Here is a 20,993-nt window from a genome sequence, read left to right as displayed (position 1 = left end):
AAAAAAAAAAACCACCTTTTTTGTTGTCCCCTGAAGTATTGGCTAGCTTCAAATCTAATAGAGCTTTGGCTGCACAGACTCTTCCTACTATGGCAAACAGCATCTTTGTAGATCTCTCATGTTGCCCAGCCTCATTTCTAGCATCCGTAGACTTTTCCAACTAAGCTCTAGAAGATCCTTGCTCAGCCACATCAGTCTTCTGCTCTGTTTGACTTCTGACATTTCGGAATTGCCTGCTCTTGCACTCTTTGGAGATGGCTCCTAAAAAGTGACCGGCATTGCTGGACCCCATTCTCTTCAAAAGCAGGTTCCCAGGGACCCTGCTAATTAGTTTCTTGAGCAGCCCAAAGTCTGCTCTCCCAATATCTAGGGACAAAGTTTTGGTGGCAGTTTTCCTCCTATTACCAAAAACTTAAAACTCAACTACTCCATGGTCACCATGGCCAAGACAGTCACCAATCATCACTTCTCCCATAAAACACTCTTTTTAGAAACAATAAATATAAGTACCTGTGTCTTATTAGAACCCTTAGTACCTGTACTATGAAGTTATCTTCAGTGTACCTCAGGAATTTCCTGGGCCTGTTTGTTTGTATCAGATGTATGACCAGCACATATTGCTAGATGCATGACCAATGTATGCGCTGTCAGTTAAAATACAGGAAGTTAAAAGTTATCCACAAGAGTAAGGGCAGCCAATCTCAAGATACCCTTGAATAAGGAACAGCCCAGCTCCTCCCTCACACACAGTGCCAGCCCTCATCGCCCCTCCTGACTGCTCCTGCTGAAGGGCCTACAACTGTCCATCATGACACAACAGTCACAGGACTTCTCCCAAGTCTCACTTGTGTCAATGATGTTGTAGCTCTGGAACTGAGCAAAAGCTAATAGATGGTCTTGCTTATTCCTCACGCTGTGCGTGTTAGAGCAGTAACACTGCAAGTGAGATCTAGTGTGCGTGTTCCATGCATGCTTTTGTTTGGTTTTATCAATGACAAATGACTGTGTGGCAGAAAAATGATAGTTTGATTTTATTGAAAGGTTTGAGGGCTGCTTGGGATGTATACAGACATTTTCTGGCTGTGAGAATTCACTTGCAAGTTTTAATTGACTTTTTCATAAATCTAGCATTACAAAATATTTGACTTAAGAAAGTCAAAGTGAAAGAATACAGAAGGAAAACTCAGCCCTGAGCTCTGCCAAACAACAATTCAATAAGGACAAATAAAGAATTTCATAGATAAAGAGAAACTATCAGTATAAAATGAACTAGAAGAAATGCCAGGATGTAACTCTGCAGTGAAGGATCAAGAAGTCACAGTGAATCACAAATCAATCATGAACTAATAACAACATGCTCCTGCAAGATGATCATTATACTGAAATGTCAAGTCTAGAATATGAGCTGCAAGACCTGCGAAAAAACCTCTCAAGTCTACCGGTCACAAGCAAGACTTCAGCTAGACCAGCATAAACAACTGCTGGGATAAAACTTGGCAAGAAGTACATAACCAACTACAGAACATTCACAGAAAGTAAGAAAAATATCACTTAGTTGCAAATAAAGATGGAAGAAACTAAAAATTTGTTTAAAAAGGAGGTGAGGGGAGATGTGATATCAATATTCAAAAATGTAAAAGGCATCCATACAGTAAAACACTTGGAAGCAGAGCAGGAAATAACAGACTTAAATTGCAAATAATCACTTCTAGCTTAGACTCAAGTAAGAAGTTGTCTAACAGATAACAAAGCATTGGAACCAACTAACTGGGAGGTTATGGAAATTCCAAGACCAGGTATTTTTTTTAAGAGCAAGATCAGGATTGGTTTAGATTCAACAGATTCTATGGGACAATAAGCAGCTAAATAACTGCAAGACAGTTCTGGAAAGCAGAAGAGGTTGAACAAAAACAGATAAAAGAAAGATTCCCATGACACGAAAAGGGTAAAATACACTTGGGAGATCAGGAGGAAAAAAAAAAAAAAAAAGGCAGCAGCGAAGCCTGGTAAAACAGAAAAGTTCAGAGAAAACTGCATGCTAGACCTAACGCAGTCTTGTATTTTTACCAGTTTTTAAGATTCATTTCAAAACCTGACAAACAAATCAGAGGGCAATGAAGCTACAACCACCTGCACAATATGCCAGTTTAGATCACTTTGCACACTGCCTCTTTTTTCCAAAAGCAACTTGGAGGAAACCACGACAGAGTGTATTCTGTGCATTTCTCAGCTCCACATTCTACAAGTTCTTTTGGACTGTAGAAGGAAATAAAAGTAGTGAAAAAACAAATTAAATGCCAAAGTTGTTTCCATACGGTATATTTACTCACTTGTTTAACGTTTTCTGCCAAGAATACAACATATACACTACAAAATCCCAGCTGTGTTATCACTAGGAAAAAGTCCACAATATACCTGAGAAGGAAAAATAAACAAACATACGTTATAGTTCACATATGTTAACCTATTTCTAGCTAACACAATTATAACTCCTGTAAACTAATCTCACCAGCACTGGAATGTAGTTTCCTCTTACGACAAAAATAAAGTGGTTTTGTGGCTTTTTTGATGGTGGCAGTGATTTTCTAAGCATTTTTTTAAAGGCATATCACATGCTTTAAAGTGGCATCCAGGGAAATTCAAACACGTAACGGTGTTGTACAAATATAAACAATGGACATAGACACTCAGTTTGCAAATAACTTCTGCTGCAGTAATTTAGCACTATAACACAGCTGTTTCCCACTGATACCAGAGATGAAATGTCTCATACAGTCTTAGTTATATAAGCTCCAACAACTCAAGATGACAAACATTTCACAGCTATTTGGATCTATACAAATGTATCCAAATACACATTCAGACACTGTGTCTCCTGGAAAAAAAAATTCTAAACGATGGTTTATATTGTTTTTGAAAAATGATTCACAGGATGGTGGCCTGAAGACACATCATAATGAAACTCTCCTAATAGTTCCACTAGATGTAGTTCTCTATCTAATAGAGAAATGCCCCAGTGAACAGATTTGCTGAAGCATGGTGTCTTTGGAAACAGAATTGTCATTTGTGGCATGTAACTCTTTGGTGCATTTCAGTATTTTCACTCTATTTCACTACAGACCAATCTTCCTCTAATCTCAGCTCCAGTCCATTCCTATGAAGTCATCACAAAAGATCCTGAAACACAACTTCCCTTGGTCTTATTTGAAACCAAGTGACAGCCAAAACACATGATACAAGGTGCTAAATCCTTGAAAACAACAAGGCAAAAATATTCTTCTCCTCGAGAGAGGGAAAAATCCCTTAATATTAACATGGAACAACAACTCAGATTTTCAGTTTCACTGTGTAGTCATACCATATAAGCTATACAGCAACAGATGGCAAAGACAATATGATGATCTTTTTTTTTCCCCAAGAGGGATAAAGCATTTAAGAGAGACAACAAGCTATCAATACCTGCAGGCTGCTCCTATAAAAATGTAGTAACTATTTCTCCATGATTTTTATTTCTGTCAAGAAAAGGAATGCTTTGATCCCTTCTAGACTAAATACAAAAAGTCATTTATGTTTGCAGAATCAACTTGCTCAGAAAGCAAAGTCTGATGCAGTGAGACACGTTTGTGGTAAAAGCTGGCAGAAATTTTCATTACTACATTAGGCAATACAGAATGCACTTCTGGTTATACCATATGCCATCCTATACTACACATCAAAATTCTTTCCTTCACAACTCCTTACAAATGAAAATACCTTACAGGCAGACTCACTCCCCAGTCATCCCCAGCACACGAGTTGACTCCAGGAAATAACCTTATGCAACAGTATTTCTTATTTCAAATACAGAGAATGCATTCTTAAAACTAGCTACAGCTCAGTAAAAAGCAGTCTCCTAATCATTCGAAGTGTAGCCATTAATTTTAATAACTGATTTATTAAATTCCACTGACAACTTACCTTCCCCAGGAGGATCTTTTCTGAAGGGCAGTCAGAGGTCCCACTTCCATGGCATAACTAACTGTATCACTATAACCCAGTGAGGATTTTTTCAACCTGAGATCAAGGAATGAAGAAAGAATGGAGTTACTAGAAACAATCAGAGCCTAAATCTCCACTCTGAAAATGCTGGTGGCCTCACAGAGTCATAAGGAATCATCTGTGACTCCACTCTGTAGTTACTGAATTTCAGAAGTACAGCTTGGGCTCCTTTCTCACAAGAAGGAATATCTAGCACTCTCTAAGCATGTAAACCAAAGCTGTTTCCTATTAATTCAATAGTACTAAAACAGTTTGGGTTTTTTTTGAATGATAGCTTTTCCAGCTATGTGGACACTAACAGCTTTGTGTGTTTTCATTTCAGAAACATTAGCAGGAGAACTTTCACTGCTGCCCTTTAACATCTGACCAAGATAAAAGTGGTTAACGACAATAACAACTAATGGAAATACTGCCAGCCCAATTTGAAACAACTTCCCCCAAAGTGTCCTACATCTCACTTGAAAGACTGTCTAGCATTTATCTGTTCACTGTTAGCACTTCAACACATTTCTTAGCACCACAATTTTGAAGAATCCAATTGTCACAATCCAAAGAAACAGAGCTCACATATAAGCATAAAATAAATTAACAATTCGCCGTTTATCCTGTATTTACAAACTAACAATTTATAAATTGAACATTTTTCAAAGCTGTGAAGATTGAGAAGCTAAGAAAACTATGAAGATACAAGGGGGTTAAAGGACTGAAGGCAAGCTAGTAAAACTGTAATGACAAAGACCCGATTACTTCCCTATTAAGAGAGGGAACAGCATATTGGACAATATATATTACACCAACTTAATTTTGTGTAGGAGCAGAGAAGAAATTTTTTATCAATGTATTAACATAGTGTTGGTCGCAGCACAGCTATCACTTGTAGCTGCACCATAAGCATGTGTGTTCCTTTTTTTTTTAAGTACAAAATTTTGACCTGAACAAATTGCGACAATATCATGTCATTCCACAGACCAAAAATCAGAATTGGAGAAGAAAAAAAAAATAATATTCCAACTCAGCAACAGAGTGAGTAGTTCCACATTTACCTCTGACATAGACAGTGGCTGCAACGTACCAAGATGTGCATACAATGAATGGATATAATTCCTATGAACACAAGGCTGACTGGTCCAACCTGGTATGGAGACAAAAAAGAGGAAAAAGGATATAAACAACAGAAGCAATATAAACAGAACTTCTCATGAAAATACAGTGGGGGGAAATCTGTACATGCAAAAATTTCACATTTCAGCACATAAATAGATTTTAAGGATTCAAAATGTTATGCATCCTCTCCCCCCCAAACCAATGGAGGATTTGCAGCTGACTTCCTATGGCATTCCTCCTTTTTAACTGATTGATAGATAATTTCTTAGAGATCATCATTCAGTAAATAGCAAGGGAGCACGAAGAACTTCCCCCCATTAACAGATTAACAGTTTCATTAAGATATTCATCAAAAGAATTATCACAAGAAAAGGCTGAATACTTTGCACATTTCCATACCATGCCTTGGACGATTTCATTGTCATCAGCCATTTTAAAGGCTTCTTCCCATTGCATTAGAACAGCTGATGATGTGTAGTGTAATAAAATATAAAAACAAAGGGGGGAAAAAAACATGTCACAGTCACTCCCCTGATAACTTTTACAACTATGAGTCACAGAATTTCTGAATGAAGTAATTTCTTTTAGAACATAAGTTTGACCACAAGTTTTCACAAAAGGTACCTGCTATTCACACATAGCTTTCATCCTTACATTAAGCCTTCTATAATAAAGAATTGCCTTATTTAGTTGAAAATTTCACTTGATGAATTTTACACTGCCTTAGAAAACGATACTGTTTGTTGTCTGGTATAAACTAATTGTGCTCAGAAACAGAAGTCTGATTTAAGAAGATAACAGTACATCCTCTGACATACAATCTGGCTATAAAGAAGTCTGGACAAAACGAGATGAACCCAAAAACAAATCTCATTCATAAGAATCTGAATAAATCAACATTTTTCTGGTTTCAGACTTTTTTGTTTGTTTGTTTGCTTTGTTTTGTTTTCTACATAAAAAAAAAATGTTTTGGCTAAGCAAAAATACAACATATTCTAACAGAATTACCTAGATTTAAAAAAAAAAGTTTGTTTGAATTTGTGTCAACCTTCACATCTTCACCACACTCAAAAGGACAAACAGAAAACAACCCAAGTAGGTAGGTACAAACCACAACTATATAGTTTTTCAGGCTCTGCCACATATTTATAGATCTTCCTAAGTAATTTTTCTATCTATGAAAAATAATTAAGTCTTACCACAATGCCAGCATTTTTTATTGCAAGAGGAAGACCAAGAAGCCCAGTTCCAATGTTTCCTTTGAGAAGGTGGGTAAGTGTTTGTATAAACCTAAGGACACAAACAGAGCAAGTCACACATCACATAATCTCATTAGAAGTACATTCACACTGGATGGGGGAAGACCACCCTCCATCCTTTATTAGCATATAAGAAAGGCTTCAGCTGAAAGGGATCTTAAAGAACATCTGGTTCCAATACCATGCCATGGGCTGCTTGCCACCCTCTAGATCAGGCAGTCCAGGGCCCCATCCAACCTGGCCTTGTACACCTCTAGGGATGGGGCATTTACAACTTGTCCAGGAAGCCTGCGCCAGGGCCTCACCACCCTCTCAGTGAAAATTTCTACCTAACATCTAATCTAAATATATCCTCTTTTAGGATAAAACCGTTCTTTCTCATCCTAACAATATCAGACCATGTCAAGTCACTTCTCCCTCCTGTTATAAGCTCCCTTCAAGTACAGGAAGGCCAAGATGAAATCATCCCAGAGCTTTGTCTTCTCCAGAATGAACAAGCCCAGTTCTCTCAGCCTTTCTTCACAGGAGAGGTGCTCCAGCCCTCTGAACATCTCTATGACCCTCCTCTGGGCCAGCTCCAACAGCTCTATGTCTTTCTTGTGCTGGATGCAGTGTGAGGTTTCCTGAGTGCAGAGTTGAAGGAGGACAATCAACACCCTCACCCTGCTGGCCATCACACTGTTGATGCTGCTCTGGATACAGTTGGCCTTCCAGTTTTTCAACCACTAGGTTCTCCTCCACCTCTGCACGGCTGCTCTCAATGAGCTCTCCTAGTCTGCAGACTTACCTGGGATTGCCCCAACTCAAACGTAACACCTTGCACTTGGTGTTGTTGAACCTCACTGGGTTCACATGGGCACACAGTTTGAGCCTGTCCAGATCCCTCTGGATGGCATCCCTTCCTTCTGTTTGGCAGCTTTGTATCATTAACATACTTGCTGAGGGTTAACTCAATCCCACTGTTAAGGTCATTGATAAAGATGATCTGTAAATCATCTCTTTGTTCTAAGTACTTTAAAGTGGTCTAGCACATTCAAAGGATGTTCTTATTAATCTCTAGAAATGAGTTCCTTCAAATGGGACATATAAGTCTGACCTCCAGGTCCCTCTTCCACTTTGCTAAAGGCTATATTCTGTGTAATTTTATTGTCATTTTGCCTCAGAAAGATTCAAAGTTTCATCAAAGCTATTTTATAATGATAACATTCAAAACAATTACCTGTCAGAATTGTGTTTTGTGACCATGAAAGCTTTACTCAATAAAAAAGAAATAACAAAAACAGAACTTACAAGTTCTTCAAACATAACTTCAAAAAATGATTTATTTCCAATGTATCTTAAGTTTTTTATTATAAAATTAATTCAAACCAAATACACTGTAAGAAGTGTTTGGATTTTGAGAGGCCCAATCACTTAACAATGGTCACCTTGTAGTATTTTAGTCAGCATACTGTTAGCTTCCAAAGAACCTCTGCACAATCCACTAATTGTTGTAAAACTATGAAAAGCCTTAAGTATATCTACAAAACCATAGCGTGGTTGCAGGTAAACCACTTAAGAGTTTAGTAAGCTACTTATGAGAAGAAAGTTGGAGGTTACTATTTTTAACAAGCTGATAGTTAAGAATAATACATACGTAATGCCTTCTTCACTATCAAGTTGATAATGCTTCTCAACTGGCAGGAAATTATTTTCATGCTCCTCATCAGAAACATCTGAATGTTGTTCATCAATTAAAGGCTTCATTACTTCCATGTCTAAACAACAGAGTTAAAACAAACTTAGTCTTAGAAAGAAATGTACAGTTTAGAAATAAAAGACAATTTTCAACTAATTTGCCATTCTGTGAGATTTCTTTATGTTACTAAGTATAAAGCTGATTTGGGCAGATAGTTATTTACATCACACATCTACAGAAGAAATGCTGTCTCACTTTAAAGGGGTGCACATTCACATTATTCAAAAGTAGGCTGGCTTACGGCCAAACACTACAGCTTTAAGAAAAACAAGTTTGTATCATCAAAACAATGATGGTTTATACAGTTTTAAAAGCTAATACAACATACAGGGAAAAAAGAAAGGTCATCCAGCACTAGGAAAGGATGACATTGATTGATCAATTGATGAGAGTGCTGTTAGCTGTTTTCAACATTAAGCACGTAGTCTACTCACCAGCTCTTGCAAGTGGAAAGTAAGGGTAACCTCCATCCAATCATTCCATCCTATCACTGATCACAGAGTCACAGAATATCCCAAGTTGGAAGGGACCCAACAAGGATCAACTCCAACTCCCAGCTCCACACAAGACCTCCCAAAACCCAAACCCAACGTCTGAGAGCACTGTCCAAACACTCCCTAAGCTCCAGCAGCTCGGGGCTGTGCCCACTGCCCTGGGCAGGCTGTTCCATGCCCACCACTCTCCGGTGCAGACCCTTTCCCTCACCCCCAGCTGCCCCTCCCCTGACGCAGCTCCATGCCGTTCCCTCGGCCCTGTCACTGTCACTCAGAGCAGAGCTCAGCGCTGCCCTCTGCTCCCTGTGAGGAGCTGCAGCCGCCATCAGGCCTCCCCTCAGCCTGCTCTGCTCTGGGCTGAGCACAACACAGACTTCAGCTGCTCCTCATATACCTTGCCCTCCAGATCCTCCCCCATCTCTGTAACCCTCACTTGAATCCTCTCTTATATCCTTCTTGTATTGTGGTGCTCAAAACTACGCCAGTGCTGGAGGTGAGGATGCACCAGCACGGAGCAATGCTGGACCTGATGCACTCTGGGTGCAGCTGGTCCTTTTGGTTGCACACTGTTAACTCGTGTCCACCTTGCCATAAAACCCCCAAATCCCTTTCCCTGGGGCTGCTCTACAGCATCTCATCTCCACGTCTGTACGTGGAGATCACGACTGATCCAGGGCTGTCCCACCCTTGATGCAGAATTCAGCACTTGCTTCTGTTAAACTCATTATAGTTGGTCACCCAGCCCTCTAATTCATCAGAATCTCTCTGCAATGCCTCTCTACCCTCAAGGGAGTGAGCAACTCCTCCCAGTGTAGTATCATCACAGACCTACTCATGATACCTTCAAGTCCTGTACCCAAGACAACCGATTGATACAACAGGTATGCTAGAAGATATCCCCCATCACTGTCAGGAGAACCTAGATAACTGAATTAACTACATGCTCGAACTGCAATTTCAAGGTCTTTTTAAAGCAGCATAAAATGACACTGCAGTCAACATATGCAATCTTGCTATCTAGCTAAATAACAGCACTAAGAAACTGCAAGCAGCCAGCAGTGAACAAAATTGCCTCTCAGGCAATGCTAGCAGCTTTTGCCAGTTCCGCATTGATTAAACTAGAACCATTTCTAAATGATTACAGTTAAGCAAAACAAATCCTGCCAACAGCAAAAAGAGTATTTGCCTTCTGCGGCACCCATTCATAAAATCTGCTGAACCGATCTCAAACAGATGTGTAACACCAGCGCCACTGCAGAAGCATTTAAAAGAAGAGGTGGATGACTGTCATTTCCAAAGTACACAGCAGAACACACTTGCCAGGTACAGGCTTTATTTAGGGACTTATCGTGGTCAACCTAATAAAATCACTACTTGATGTAAAAACAAGATACATGCACAAAGCCTGTAGGAAATACAGAATACACTGAAAATCTGCTGTTCAAAAAGATCCTTATTAAATCTTAAGTCTAAACCCAAAGCAGGGCACTGAAGCCAAACACAAGCGATAGGAACTTCAAACAACTATTAACAAGTGTTATATATCCAATAAGATAGAAGGTAGCTTATCATAGAACCCTAGGAGCTGGAAGGGAACTCTGAAAGCCATCTAGACCAACTCCCCTCCAGTGAAAAGGGACACCACAGCTAGATCAGGTTGCTCATGGCCTGATCCAGTCTCGCCTTGAAATCCAGCTAGTTAAAATTAAAGCCTGTAGATCAACCTCACCTAAAGACAGCACCAAGTCATCTGAACTAAGTGTCAATGAAGACGAATGCTGATATTGAAGACACTTGGAAAAAAAAAAAAAAGAAAACCAAGAGGAGTACAGGGGAACGCAGCATCAGAGGTCAGATCTAAATGGACAGTACAGCATAAATCAAATTTATACTCGGCCAAATTCTAATTATACAAGTTGAGATAGATTGAATCACCTTTCACTATATGGTGTGTACTACCCGTATTGATCAAAAGAAGGGTCAGCAAGAGGGTCCCTTCCCTCTATTGCCAGTGCATTGTGCTGAGCAGTACTGTAGGACACCATGACCTGTCACCCTGAGCTGAGTTACTGCCGTGCTCACAGTGCTCACCAAAATCCACGTACTCTTCTATTAGAATGGAAGTCTTTTCCCTCTAGTATCAGTCCAAACAAAGTATCAACTCTGGATGTCTTACCCAGCAGGCATGCAATTAGGAATACATTCCTATTTTGAAATAATGAATCTAACAACCATAGAATCATCACAGAATGGCTTGGGTAGAAAGGGACAAAAAATCATTTAGCTCAACCCCCTCCCCGCCCCCCCATCACAGGCAGGGCTGCCAACCACTAAATCAGGCAATAGATCACGTAGCCCAGGATGCCAACCAACCTGGCCTTGTGGGTTTTTTTCCTTAATCATTAACTTTTTCAAAGAGGTTCTGTAGCTCACTAAAGAATTACTTCAGAGCCAGATCCCCCTTAAGAAAAAAGAAATATGAGTGTTCTTATGGTTTATTTGATCATATATTTTTTTAAGAAGTCATTATTATTTCAGTACATTCCATAAAAACATGTGAGCTACTACACAAAGCAAAATGCTAATATTTGCAATAACTGGTAATTTAATTCAAACTTTTTTTTTTTTTTAACTACTGTAGAATAAGATTTCAGCATCAAAACTTTTATCAATGAGAAATACAACACTCCAGAAAAATCCTCATTTCTTTAGACCCTGTGACATTGCCTCCCCAGAAGGCATTAGGAGGGTAAATTCCCCCAAGATAACTAGGACTTGCGAGCAGAAGGCTCCCTCCAGTTGTTTAAAGACAGCTTCATCTACCTCTTCATCACTTGTCTGCAGCAGACACTCACTGCTCCATTTCCCTGTCAGCCCTACCTCAGGTCTTGAGCCCTGAACTCATTTGTCCCATCCAGCAATTGATTGTGACAAAAAATAAAGCGCTTTTGAATGTAAGAATTTACAAAATAGAAGACATATGCAGGTCAGACAAAATATACAATCTTGATTTATTTAAATTCCCTGTATTTGGCATGCATGGAAGCACAGGGATGTTCTCTCATCTATGGAATGAAGATGCCAACTTTTCAGAATGATTCATCACCCAAAAAGGACTGCAGCCTCTCCACTCAGAACCAGGCATTCCAAAGTTCCTGAATTGCCTCCTTCTCCCCAACATTATTCCTTGATCCCATGACTTGTATACAGCTTGGGGCTACAATATATGAATGAATCAGCCAACAGTGACAGTGGTAAGACATAACATAATTTTTGATCATGCAGCTTTCTCAGCATGGCTCTGACAACAGATCTCTACTGCTGGGGGTACTGCAGCTGTGTCCCAGCTGCACAGTCCATACTTGTGCAGATATCTAATTCTGGATATTACACAAATCTAATGGATCCAAGCATGTGGTCTAGAGCACATCAGTGAAAAAAAATTAACCTTTCTCTGTCCCACAAAGCAGATACATACCCACAAAGTAGAACAGCAAGTACTCAGCCTACATGGACCTAGCCTGAGACCGTCTGCGAGTAGTACATAGTCACTGTCAGAGCTTTAGCATGGAATACCAAAGTTAACTTAGAGTGCTTCCTAGCATAGAATCATAGAATGGCCTGGGTTGAAAAGGACCACAATGTTTTTTCAACCCCCCTGCTATGTGCAGGGTCGCCAACCACCAGAGCAGGCTGCCCAGAGCCACATCCAGCCTGGCTTTGAATGCCTCCAGGGATGGGGCATCCACAGCCTCCTTGGGCAACCTGTTCCAGTGTATCACCACCCTCTGTGTGAAAAATTTCATCCCAATATCTAACGTAAACCCTCCCTGCCTCAGTTTAAGACCATTCCCCCTTGTCCTATCACTATCCACTCTCATAAACAAAAAAACTCTCGTGTTTATAAGCTCCCTTCAAATATTGGAAGGCCACAATGAGGTCTCCCCAGAGCCTTCTCTTCTCCAAGCTAAACAATCCCAGTTCCATCCTCACAGGGGAGGTGCTCCAGCCCTCTGATCATCTTAGTGGCCCTCCTGCATGGTCCAATAAGCATAATCAGGGCATTAAACTCTACAAGATTAAACTATTGAACTACAAGAACAGCACAAGCATGCCAAACATCTGGAGGTGAACCCAGCGGCCTGTTGCCTCATGAAGCATATGGTACAACATCGATCTCAGTCTTTCTTAGGTTCCTGTTCCTCCAAGCTACCCCAAATGCATCCAAACATTACTCACTATTCCAGATACACTTCAGTAATGGTATTTGCAGAGCAATTGTGGATGCCCTGTCCCTGGAGGTGCTGAAGAGCAGGAACAAGCCCTGGGCAGCCCGACCTGGCAGCAATCAGCCCACAGCAAGGGGCTAGAACTGGATTCTGTGCATTCCGTGATTTTGCATCACATTTCATGATTCAACACAGCACAAAATGACAACCCATCTCTACGCATGCTTTGCTTCTATCTAGCCAAAGTATCATACAATTTTCAAATGTCTATCAGCTAATACAAACCCCTTTTCCAGCACTATTACAAAAACCTTGTTAGACCAAACACTTCATCCAGCCTGTCCTCGCCTGTTATATATTATGCAAATATTATATATTTGTTGTTGTTTCTGCACTCTTCTGTAAACATCCACAAAAGAAGGATGCCAAAAAGCTCTGCAAGCAGCACTACTACTGTCAACAAGACATCACTGATCCATGACAGATTCATGCCATGCTACATCACACAAACATCAATCCTGCATCCTCAGACCTCTGAGGAACTTCAGCCACTAGGCAACCATTTACTATACAGCAGGAGATTAAAATGTAATGCTTAAATTGTGCTGACCAATATTTCCTGTTCGGTGCATCTTCCTACCCCCTAGAACTCAACTGCATCTCTGTAGACTTACTGCCAAAGAAACTGTTGAGCTGTTACTAAATGTACTTAATTCTAAACCTATCTATAGCACACTCAAGTAATCCCTTAGCTAGAAAGTTCTGCAAGCAAATGCATTTTCACTAAGAACTTCAGTTAATTTTTCTGTATTCCTCAAGCCATTAACACTCCAAAAACTAACTGAACCTCTTAGCACCACAGGTGACAAAACTAAGCTCCATCATTTATGGCTGAAAGGGCAACAAAAGGATGAAGCTGTTTCCACAGCTGCCAACCAAATTTAAGACAAAGAAATATGAAAAACGCAGTCAAATAATCTCCTGTTGTTCCTTCAGAGAAGTTCACCCCCTGGGCAAATTCTTATCTAAAATCTGCTTTGCAAATCAATTTAGCAGCTTGTTTTTGTTTCCCTTGAGGGTTTGGGAAGTGTGATCTAACAGCGAGAACTGGATTTGACATGTAAAAAAAGATTTAGGGGCAGGATATAGCTTATAACCGTTTTATCAGCTGGATTTACTGTTTATGAAAGAAGACAGATCTTGTTGGAGCAACACTCCCAGTGTATGAGGGATGCTCAGAAAGTAATGCCTTCTATTATATTGTCGGCTCATGACACCAGAGGTGGATATTGGAGTTACAGCATGGCACCAGATGGCAGCAGAGGGGCAGTGTGTCAGAATGATATCTGACATGGAAGTGCACAGGAAGGTGTGCAACTGGATGCTTCTGTGTGAAAAAGATGGTACCCACTGACATTCATCAATGCTTGCTGAACATTTATGGAGAGCACTGTGGTCACAGCCACTGTTTGAGGCAATGAGTGGTGCATTTCAGCAATGGTAACAGTGGATCACCTTTGCTGGTGCAGATTTTTATGAGCGCAGCATGTAGGCTCTAATTCATCAATGGCAAAAATACACATTTAATGGTGGTGACTAGTGTTTCGTAGCTGAGAATTTGCTCTATAAACAGTATCACTGAGCTCTTTGTATCTGTTGAAGTTTCCAAGGAAATAAATAGGAGGCATTACTTTCAGAGCAACCTATGTACATTATATGCCTGTGGCAAAAACATTAACCAAAGTGAATCTCACAGATACTTCATCACTTACTTACAGCTCCTACACAAGAACTTGCTAACACAGCCAGAAACACAGCAGGAGATTCAGAGCCCCATAAAATGTTTATTAAACAGATGGTGACTCACTGTCTCTGTTACAGGGATACAGGCTTGATTTAATTCACTCTTGTTTTGATTGCTGCATAAAAGCAGAAATCAGAAGCACTAAGTCTATATACTAGCCTAAATATGATTTGAAGCTTGTATTTTCTCACAGGGTACACTGATAACCTACACACAAGCTCACAGGCTCTGTCACATAACCAAGCTGTGGCTTCTATATGGGACAAGACTGACAACCAGGTCTGTGCACAGCAGATACACTCCTGGTCGGTAACACAGGATCACACCACCATCCAGGGAACAGCCACCACTGTGACAAGATGAGGCACTTGCTCAGCAATTCCACTCAATTTACAGATGTATATTTATCATCTTGAAGTCGTGGAGAAGCTCTTTCAGCAGTCAGAACCAGGGCTCTCAAAAATATTTAGTCACAGAGAAAACAGTAACTCTTCTTCTCAGAATCCACAACTGGTTCAGTAAGCAATGCACAATATAACTCTCAGTTAAGCCTTTAACCACAAGTATTTTCCTCCACACCCTAATCTTCAGCCTATGAAGAACCTTCATAGTACTTTCTGCAGAAGGTGAACTGTGAAGCACTGTCTATAAACACATGACTCATGGGCTCGACTCGTGGGCTCTACCACAGTTACTCTGTTATGCACTCCCACAACAACCACACAAGCTCTCAATGAGTATGAGGTTACTGAGCAGCAGTGCCCAGGGGACAACTGCCTGGATTGAATGGCTTGTGAATCTTTTTTAGCTCCAGGGGGAGGTAATCCCATTCAACCACTTACCAGCCAACCCCTGCTCATTTCTCACTACCATAACTCCATCTGGATGCAAGAGAAATTAAAAGAAGAAGAAGAAAAAAAAAAAAAAACATTTTCCAATATTAAAATTTAAAAGGAAAACTCATGTGTTAAAGAAGCACCATTTTTTTTTAATTGCTATATAATAGCATTATTCACAGAATAAAAGTTAACATTACATTTTGCTAGCTTTCTTTGCTATGTGTGCTATGCGTAGTGTGGCTACTTTAATTACTATTTGGGGCAGAGGGAGATAACTTTGCATCATGTTTCTCTCCATTACTTCTGACTGTTACAGAAGTCAATTTATTCTGCTTTATGTATGATTTTTTCTATTAATAAATGTTGAAAAGTCAATAATGCCACTGAGTAGGAAGAATTGTTTGCTTCTGTATGAAAACCATCAAAATCCAGAAGACCAACAGAACAAAACATGAGTTACAAAACCAAAAGCCTTCACAGCTTATTATGCTCTTGAAGAGAAGCTCTTTTACCCCTGCTGACAATTGCACATTTATTTGCGAAGTCTTAATTAATCACTATCTAGACCAAGGCGCACATTTCTACATCATTAATATGTGGTCAACAAATGACACGTGGGTAAGAACTTGAATGCTATTAAGTACTCATAGAGTCATTATGGTTGGAGAAGACCTCTAAGCTCACCTAGCCCAACCAACAACCCACTCCCACCATGCCCACACACCACATCTCTCAGTGTCACATCTCCACAGTTACCGAACATCTCCAGGGACGGTGACTCCACCACCTCCCTGGGCAGCCTGTTCCAATACCTCACCACTCTTACTGAGAAGAAATTTGTCCTAATATCCAACCTGAACCTCCTCTGGTGCAACTTGAGGCCACTGCCTCTCATCCTATTGCTATTACTTGGGAAAAGAGAGCGACACCCAACTCACTACAACCTTCTTTCAGGCAGTTGTATAGAGCAATAAGGTCTCCCCCCAAACCTCCTCTTCTCCGGACTACACAATCCCAGTTCCCCATAACACTTGCGCTCCGGATCCTTCACAGCTTCACTACACTTCTATGGCATGTTCCAGTGCCTCAGTGTCATCCTCATAGTGAGGGGCCCAAAATTTGTGGAGCAGCCTCACCAGTGGTGAGTACAGGGGGACCATCACCTCCCCTCTCCAGCTAGCTGCACTATTTCTGATACAAGCCAGGATGCTACCTGCCTTCTTGGCCACCTGGACACTCTGCTAACTTGCATTCAACCAGCTGTCAGTCAGCTCCACCAGATCTTTTCCCTCTGTGCAGCTTTCCAGCCACCCTGTCCCAAGCCTGTAGCGTTGCCAGGGGTTGTTGTAACCGAAGTGCAGGACCCAGCACTGGGTCTCATTGAAGCTCACACAGTTGGCCACAGCCCATTGATCCAGCCTGTGCAGATCCCTCTGTAGGACCTTCCTACCCTCAATCAGATCAGCACTTACTCCCAACCTGTACAATCAATACACTCAAAGATGTATTCAACAGGACCAATCAGCAATTTTAAAAAATCTCAAGTTTAATCAAGATAATCGAGTTTATCTACATTTTTAAGCAGATAATTCCGTAAATAATAATAAGAATCTCGTTCTGAAGGTCTGACAATCCCTGGCATGCCCGCAATCCCGAGCAGCTGACTGAAGCAATGAAGCTTCCCCCGTCACTTCGCAGCCTCTCACTGCAGGATGGATTAGCCTCGGGAAATCCAAACTCGAAGCAAGCCTCCTGTTTTCTGTCACCAGCAGGGGACGGGAGGAAGCCTTCAGAGGCAGGGGCACACAGCTCCGCCTGAGGCTGCAGCCCTCCACCCAGCCTCAGACCGGTCCCCTCTGCCTTCCCCTCCTCTCCCCAAGCTCAGGAGACAGCTTCCCGCGAGGTCCCTGAGAAGTGAAGCCGCCCCCCGCGAGCCCATCGACCTCGCCCCGCTCCCCTCAGCCCCTGCACGGTGTCCCCCAGAGCCGGACCGGCTCCGGACCGCTCAGAAGGAGAGGAGCGGCGCAGCGCACCGCTTCCCCCCCGGTGGGATGGTTCCTCCCGCCCGCCACGATGCGCCGAACACTGCAGCGCATCCCCTGTGGGCCGAACCATTCCGCCTCCAGGAGAGGGGGAAAGAAGTCGGCCGGCCGCTCCTCACGTCACTCCCCTCCCCGCCCCGCGGCGATCTGCCGTCTCTCTGCCCACCGGCCTCCCGCGCCAGCGGCGCGCACGGCGCGGCTCACCCAGCTCCTCCCCGCCGGTAGCGTCCATCTCCCACCGGCTCCTCCGCGCCCTTCCGCCAATGTGGAGCAGGCCGGCCCGCTGCTGCGCATGCGCTGCGCAGCGCCTGGCGGAGGCGAACCATAGATAACGGCCGGAAGGAGAGGACGCGCGGGAGTGGGTGGGTTTGGTCCTCCAGCCGGGGTTGGTGGTGGCCGCCATGTTGGATGTGTTGACGCCTTGTCAGCCACGGCCCTTGCTGACCTTTGGTCCCTAACAGCAGCTATCATGCTGGGCGGCTGCCCCTGAAAACGCCTCAGCTTCACCCTGTGCTTCCTTCCAGTCTAAACCTCCCCTCAGGATGAAGTAATATACAGAATCCTTGCTCTCTGTGAAATTAAACATTGTGCAGTAAATGCTATAATTCCATGAATATTTGTTTTCATGATATGAAGTCCTTAATATAGTGCTCTTTAAGGGGGCAGAGGCAGAAGGAGAAACGAATGGAAAGTAGTTGGACTGGATGATCTCCAGAGGTCCCTCCCAAGCCCTAAGATTCCATGACTCTGTGAAAGTATGGTGTTTGAAACTAAGGATTTTCAGCTGAAGTTTTGCTGTTTATCTTAAAAGGAACAGTGTTTGAGAAAGCCTTCTCCAGTCAAACTTTCTCTTGTTGCTTTTAAGTACGTGGAGACTGATCTCCCACGAACCTGGCTCTCACAGCTTAACCCACCTTCGTGCCAGTTGCTCCCAGAATAACCCATCAGTGTTCTTCATCACAGCTATGAAAGTCTGCCTATACTGATGCTTGATATGATTTAAGAAATAAAGTTTTCACCCATTGGTTTCCTAAAACAGAAAACTACCTTTGCAATGAAAACACATTAAAAAAATATTAATCATTTTCCTATCAGGAGAAATGCAAGAGTCTTTTGAAGGTTCCCAGAAGCTTCTGTCATCTTCATACATTCTTCTATGAAGAAAGGTTGAGGGAACCGGGCTTATTTAGCTCAGAGAAGAGAAAGCTACAGGGAAATCTCATTGTGGCCTTCCAGTATTTGAAGGGAGCGTATAAACACAAGGGGGTATAACTGTTTATGAGGGTGGATAGTGATAGGACAAGGGGGAATGGTTTTAAACTGAGACAGGGGAGGTTTAGGTTAGATATTAGGAGGAAGTTTTTCACCCAGAGGGTGGTGACACACTGGAACAGGTTGCCCAAGGAGGCTGTGGCTGAATGTGGCTCTGGGCAGCCTGCTCTGGCGGTTGGCGACCCTGCACAAAGCAGGGGGATTGAAACTAGATGATCATTGTGGTCCTTTTCAACCCAGGCCATTCTATGATAGAAGTATAATTAATTCAATTATCTACAAAGTTCCACTAGGGAAAATAATGACGTTCTATCACCAGCTTTATGTTCTATGAAGTTGCATTAAAAAAAAAAAAAAGAGCCGTTCATGTGAGCTATTGGCTTATCGAATTTATTCTGGAAAAGGGCTCACAGTATGCAACCTGTGATTGCAGGTTACTGATTTCAAAAATTGCTTTGCTATTTACAGTATATTTGTGTGAAGTGTTCACTTAGAGTATATAAATTTTATTTATATTCATGCATATTCTATGTTCTCTGCTGTTTCTAATAACAGCAAAATTTGTTGCCTAAAAAAAAAAGTGTATCAGATTATTAGTTTATATTAAAAATCTGTATTCAATAAGGATGTTCATTCCTTCTACTTTGACCTTTGCATTTCAGGACTTGGTGCACAGTAAATCCTTCATACATGCTGAAGAGATTTAAGGACATGATACATCATTAATTCACATTTCATCCAGTGGAAAGCCATTTATTTCTACTGCCTTTCACTACTGCATCAAAGGTCACTCCTCAGGGAAGAGGCTTGTGATGTGTTGAGGGAGATTTCTCTAGTATGCTCCATGTACCAAATATCTGAGTAGTCAGCAGTGATCAATTAATGTTCAGAAAATTTAGGAGAGTTTATGTTGTGATGGATATTCATGGTTTTACTATATTTGTATTGTTCCTCTTAGTAAGAATGGGAGGATTTACTTTAATACAGGCATCTGGTTTATTTCTAATCATCCATCCATCAATGCAAAATTACTTCATGCTGTGAATATTGCAGTCACCAAGTGCATATTTACCTTAAGCTTCATATTCTGAATAGCATTTGCAGCATCTCTTTTAGAAATCATGGATTCCACTTGTTGATTGTATTGTTTTTTCCACACAGATATCAAATAGCTTTAATTTAGAGGTTTCTCAAGTTCTGAGGGACTTTTCTTCAAATTCTTTGCAGAATCTATTTTTCAGGCTCTTTGTATTTGTCTTTCAGACCACCCTGAGGCAGTAAGTCTCACAGTTGAATTATGTGTCATCCAGAAAGGCATGTCCTTTTGTGCCTGTACCTGATGCATCAGAAGTGCAGACATACACACTAAAGACCTTTCTGCCTGCATCTGACTAGTTATACTTCTGCTTTGTGTAGCAGTTCATATTTTAATATTTTATGCAGGTTCTAAGTTACAAGATGATTAGTTTGCATGATGCTTTAATGAGCCATCAGTAGCCCTCAATTATGTTGCCATCTGTTTGCCTGTAGTCTATAATCCTGTCTGATTGGCAAATGGTTGGCATTGCTCCAAGGTTTATGTCACTGTTATATACTTAAGACCACATGAACACACTTTGATATCCCCTTGAATATGAATGCTGCATCCACATTTCATTGCATCCCAAATAGCTTATTGCTTACCTAGGAATCAAAGCGCAATAGCTCATTTGATCACTGATATGAAAACATTTATATATACTTCCAATTCAGCAGTCAAAATTGTGAGCTTCCTTTCTTATAAATTCCTTATGTTCTATTTTCTGGTATGTATTGGCCAGTTTCCAAGCATTCCTATTTTTGCTTTTTGGCAAAATATCAACATCCTAAACTGTCGTAAAAAGTCAGCATCTTAGTGGTCAGTATCACTTAAAAAATGTAATAAACTTGCAGACTTAAGTTTTTAGGAGGGAGTTAGTTTGATGTGTATTGGCTCAGAAACTATTTTGTTACATCTTCCTACTATGAAGTTTCAGGCTACGCATGGAACAGCTTGTATTTGTTCACCATGATGAGTCTTTTGGAAGAAGTTCTAAAGGTTGGTTTCCATTGTGTTAGATTCACAGAATCAGAGAATGGCTGAGGTGGGAAGGGGCCTCTGGTTCTGCCTGCTCCAACCCCTGCTCAAGCAAGGA

The 20,993-nt window shown here is 41.3% G+C and overlaps 1 protein-coding gene across 2 annotated transcripts in view; it reads right to left on the bottom strand.

Annotated features, from left to right (window-relative positions):
- The window catches only part of SLC36A4 (solute carrier family 36 member 4), a 61,417-nt gene extending 43,210 nt beyond the window's left edge, over positions 1–18,207 (bottom strand). The window contains exons 1-6 of one of the 2 annotated variants that reach the window (XM_010728438.3): positions 17,752–18,207; positions 8,038–8,158; positions 6,342–6,432; positions 5,082–5,170; positions 3,958–4,053; positions 2,331–2,415 (exon numbers count right to left, since the gene is read on the bottom strand). In XM_010728438.3, coding sequence (XP_010726740.2) covers positions 2,331–2,415; positions 3,958–4,053; positions 5,082–5,170; positions 6,342–6,432; positions 8,038–8,158; positions 17,752–17,950 — 681 coding nt within the window. In that variant the 5' untranslated portion in view covers positions 17,951–18,207. The remainder of the gene's footprint in view (positions 1–2,330; positions 2,416–3,957; positions 4,054–5,081; positions 5,171–6,341; positions 6,433–8,037; positions 8,159–17,751) is intronic. The other variant, XM_010728439.3, reaches the window with a different exon arrangement.
- Positions 18,208–20,993: the final 2,786 nt, after the last annotated feature.

The sequence above is a fragment of the Meleagris gallopavo genome, unplaced genomic scaffold (genome assembly GCF_000146605.3).
Source record: "Meleagris gallopavo isolate NT-WF06-2002-E0010 breed Aviagen turkey brand Nicholas breeding stock unplaced genomic scaffold, Turkey_5.1 ChrUn_random_7180001957856, whole genome shotgun sequence".
Classification (NCBI taxonomy): Eukaryota; Metazoa; Chordata; class Aves; order Galliformes; family Phasianidae; genus Meleagris; species Meleagris gallopavo.
The sequence above is the reverse complement of the archived record's forward strand: the minus strand, read 5'-3'. Positions and strand labels throughout refer to the sequence as shown.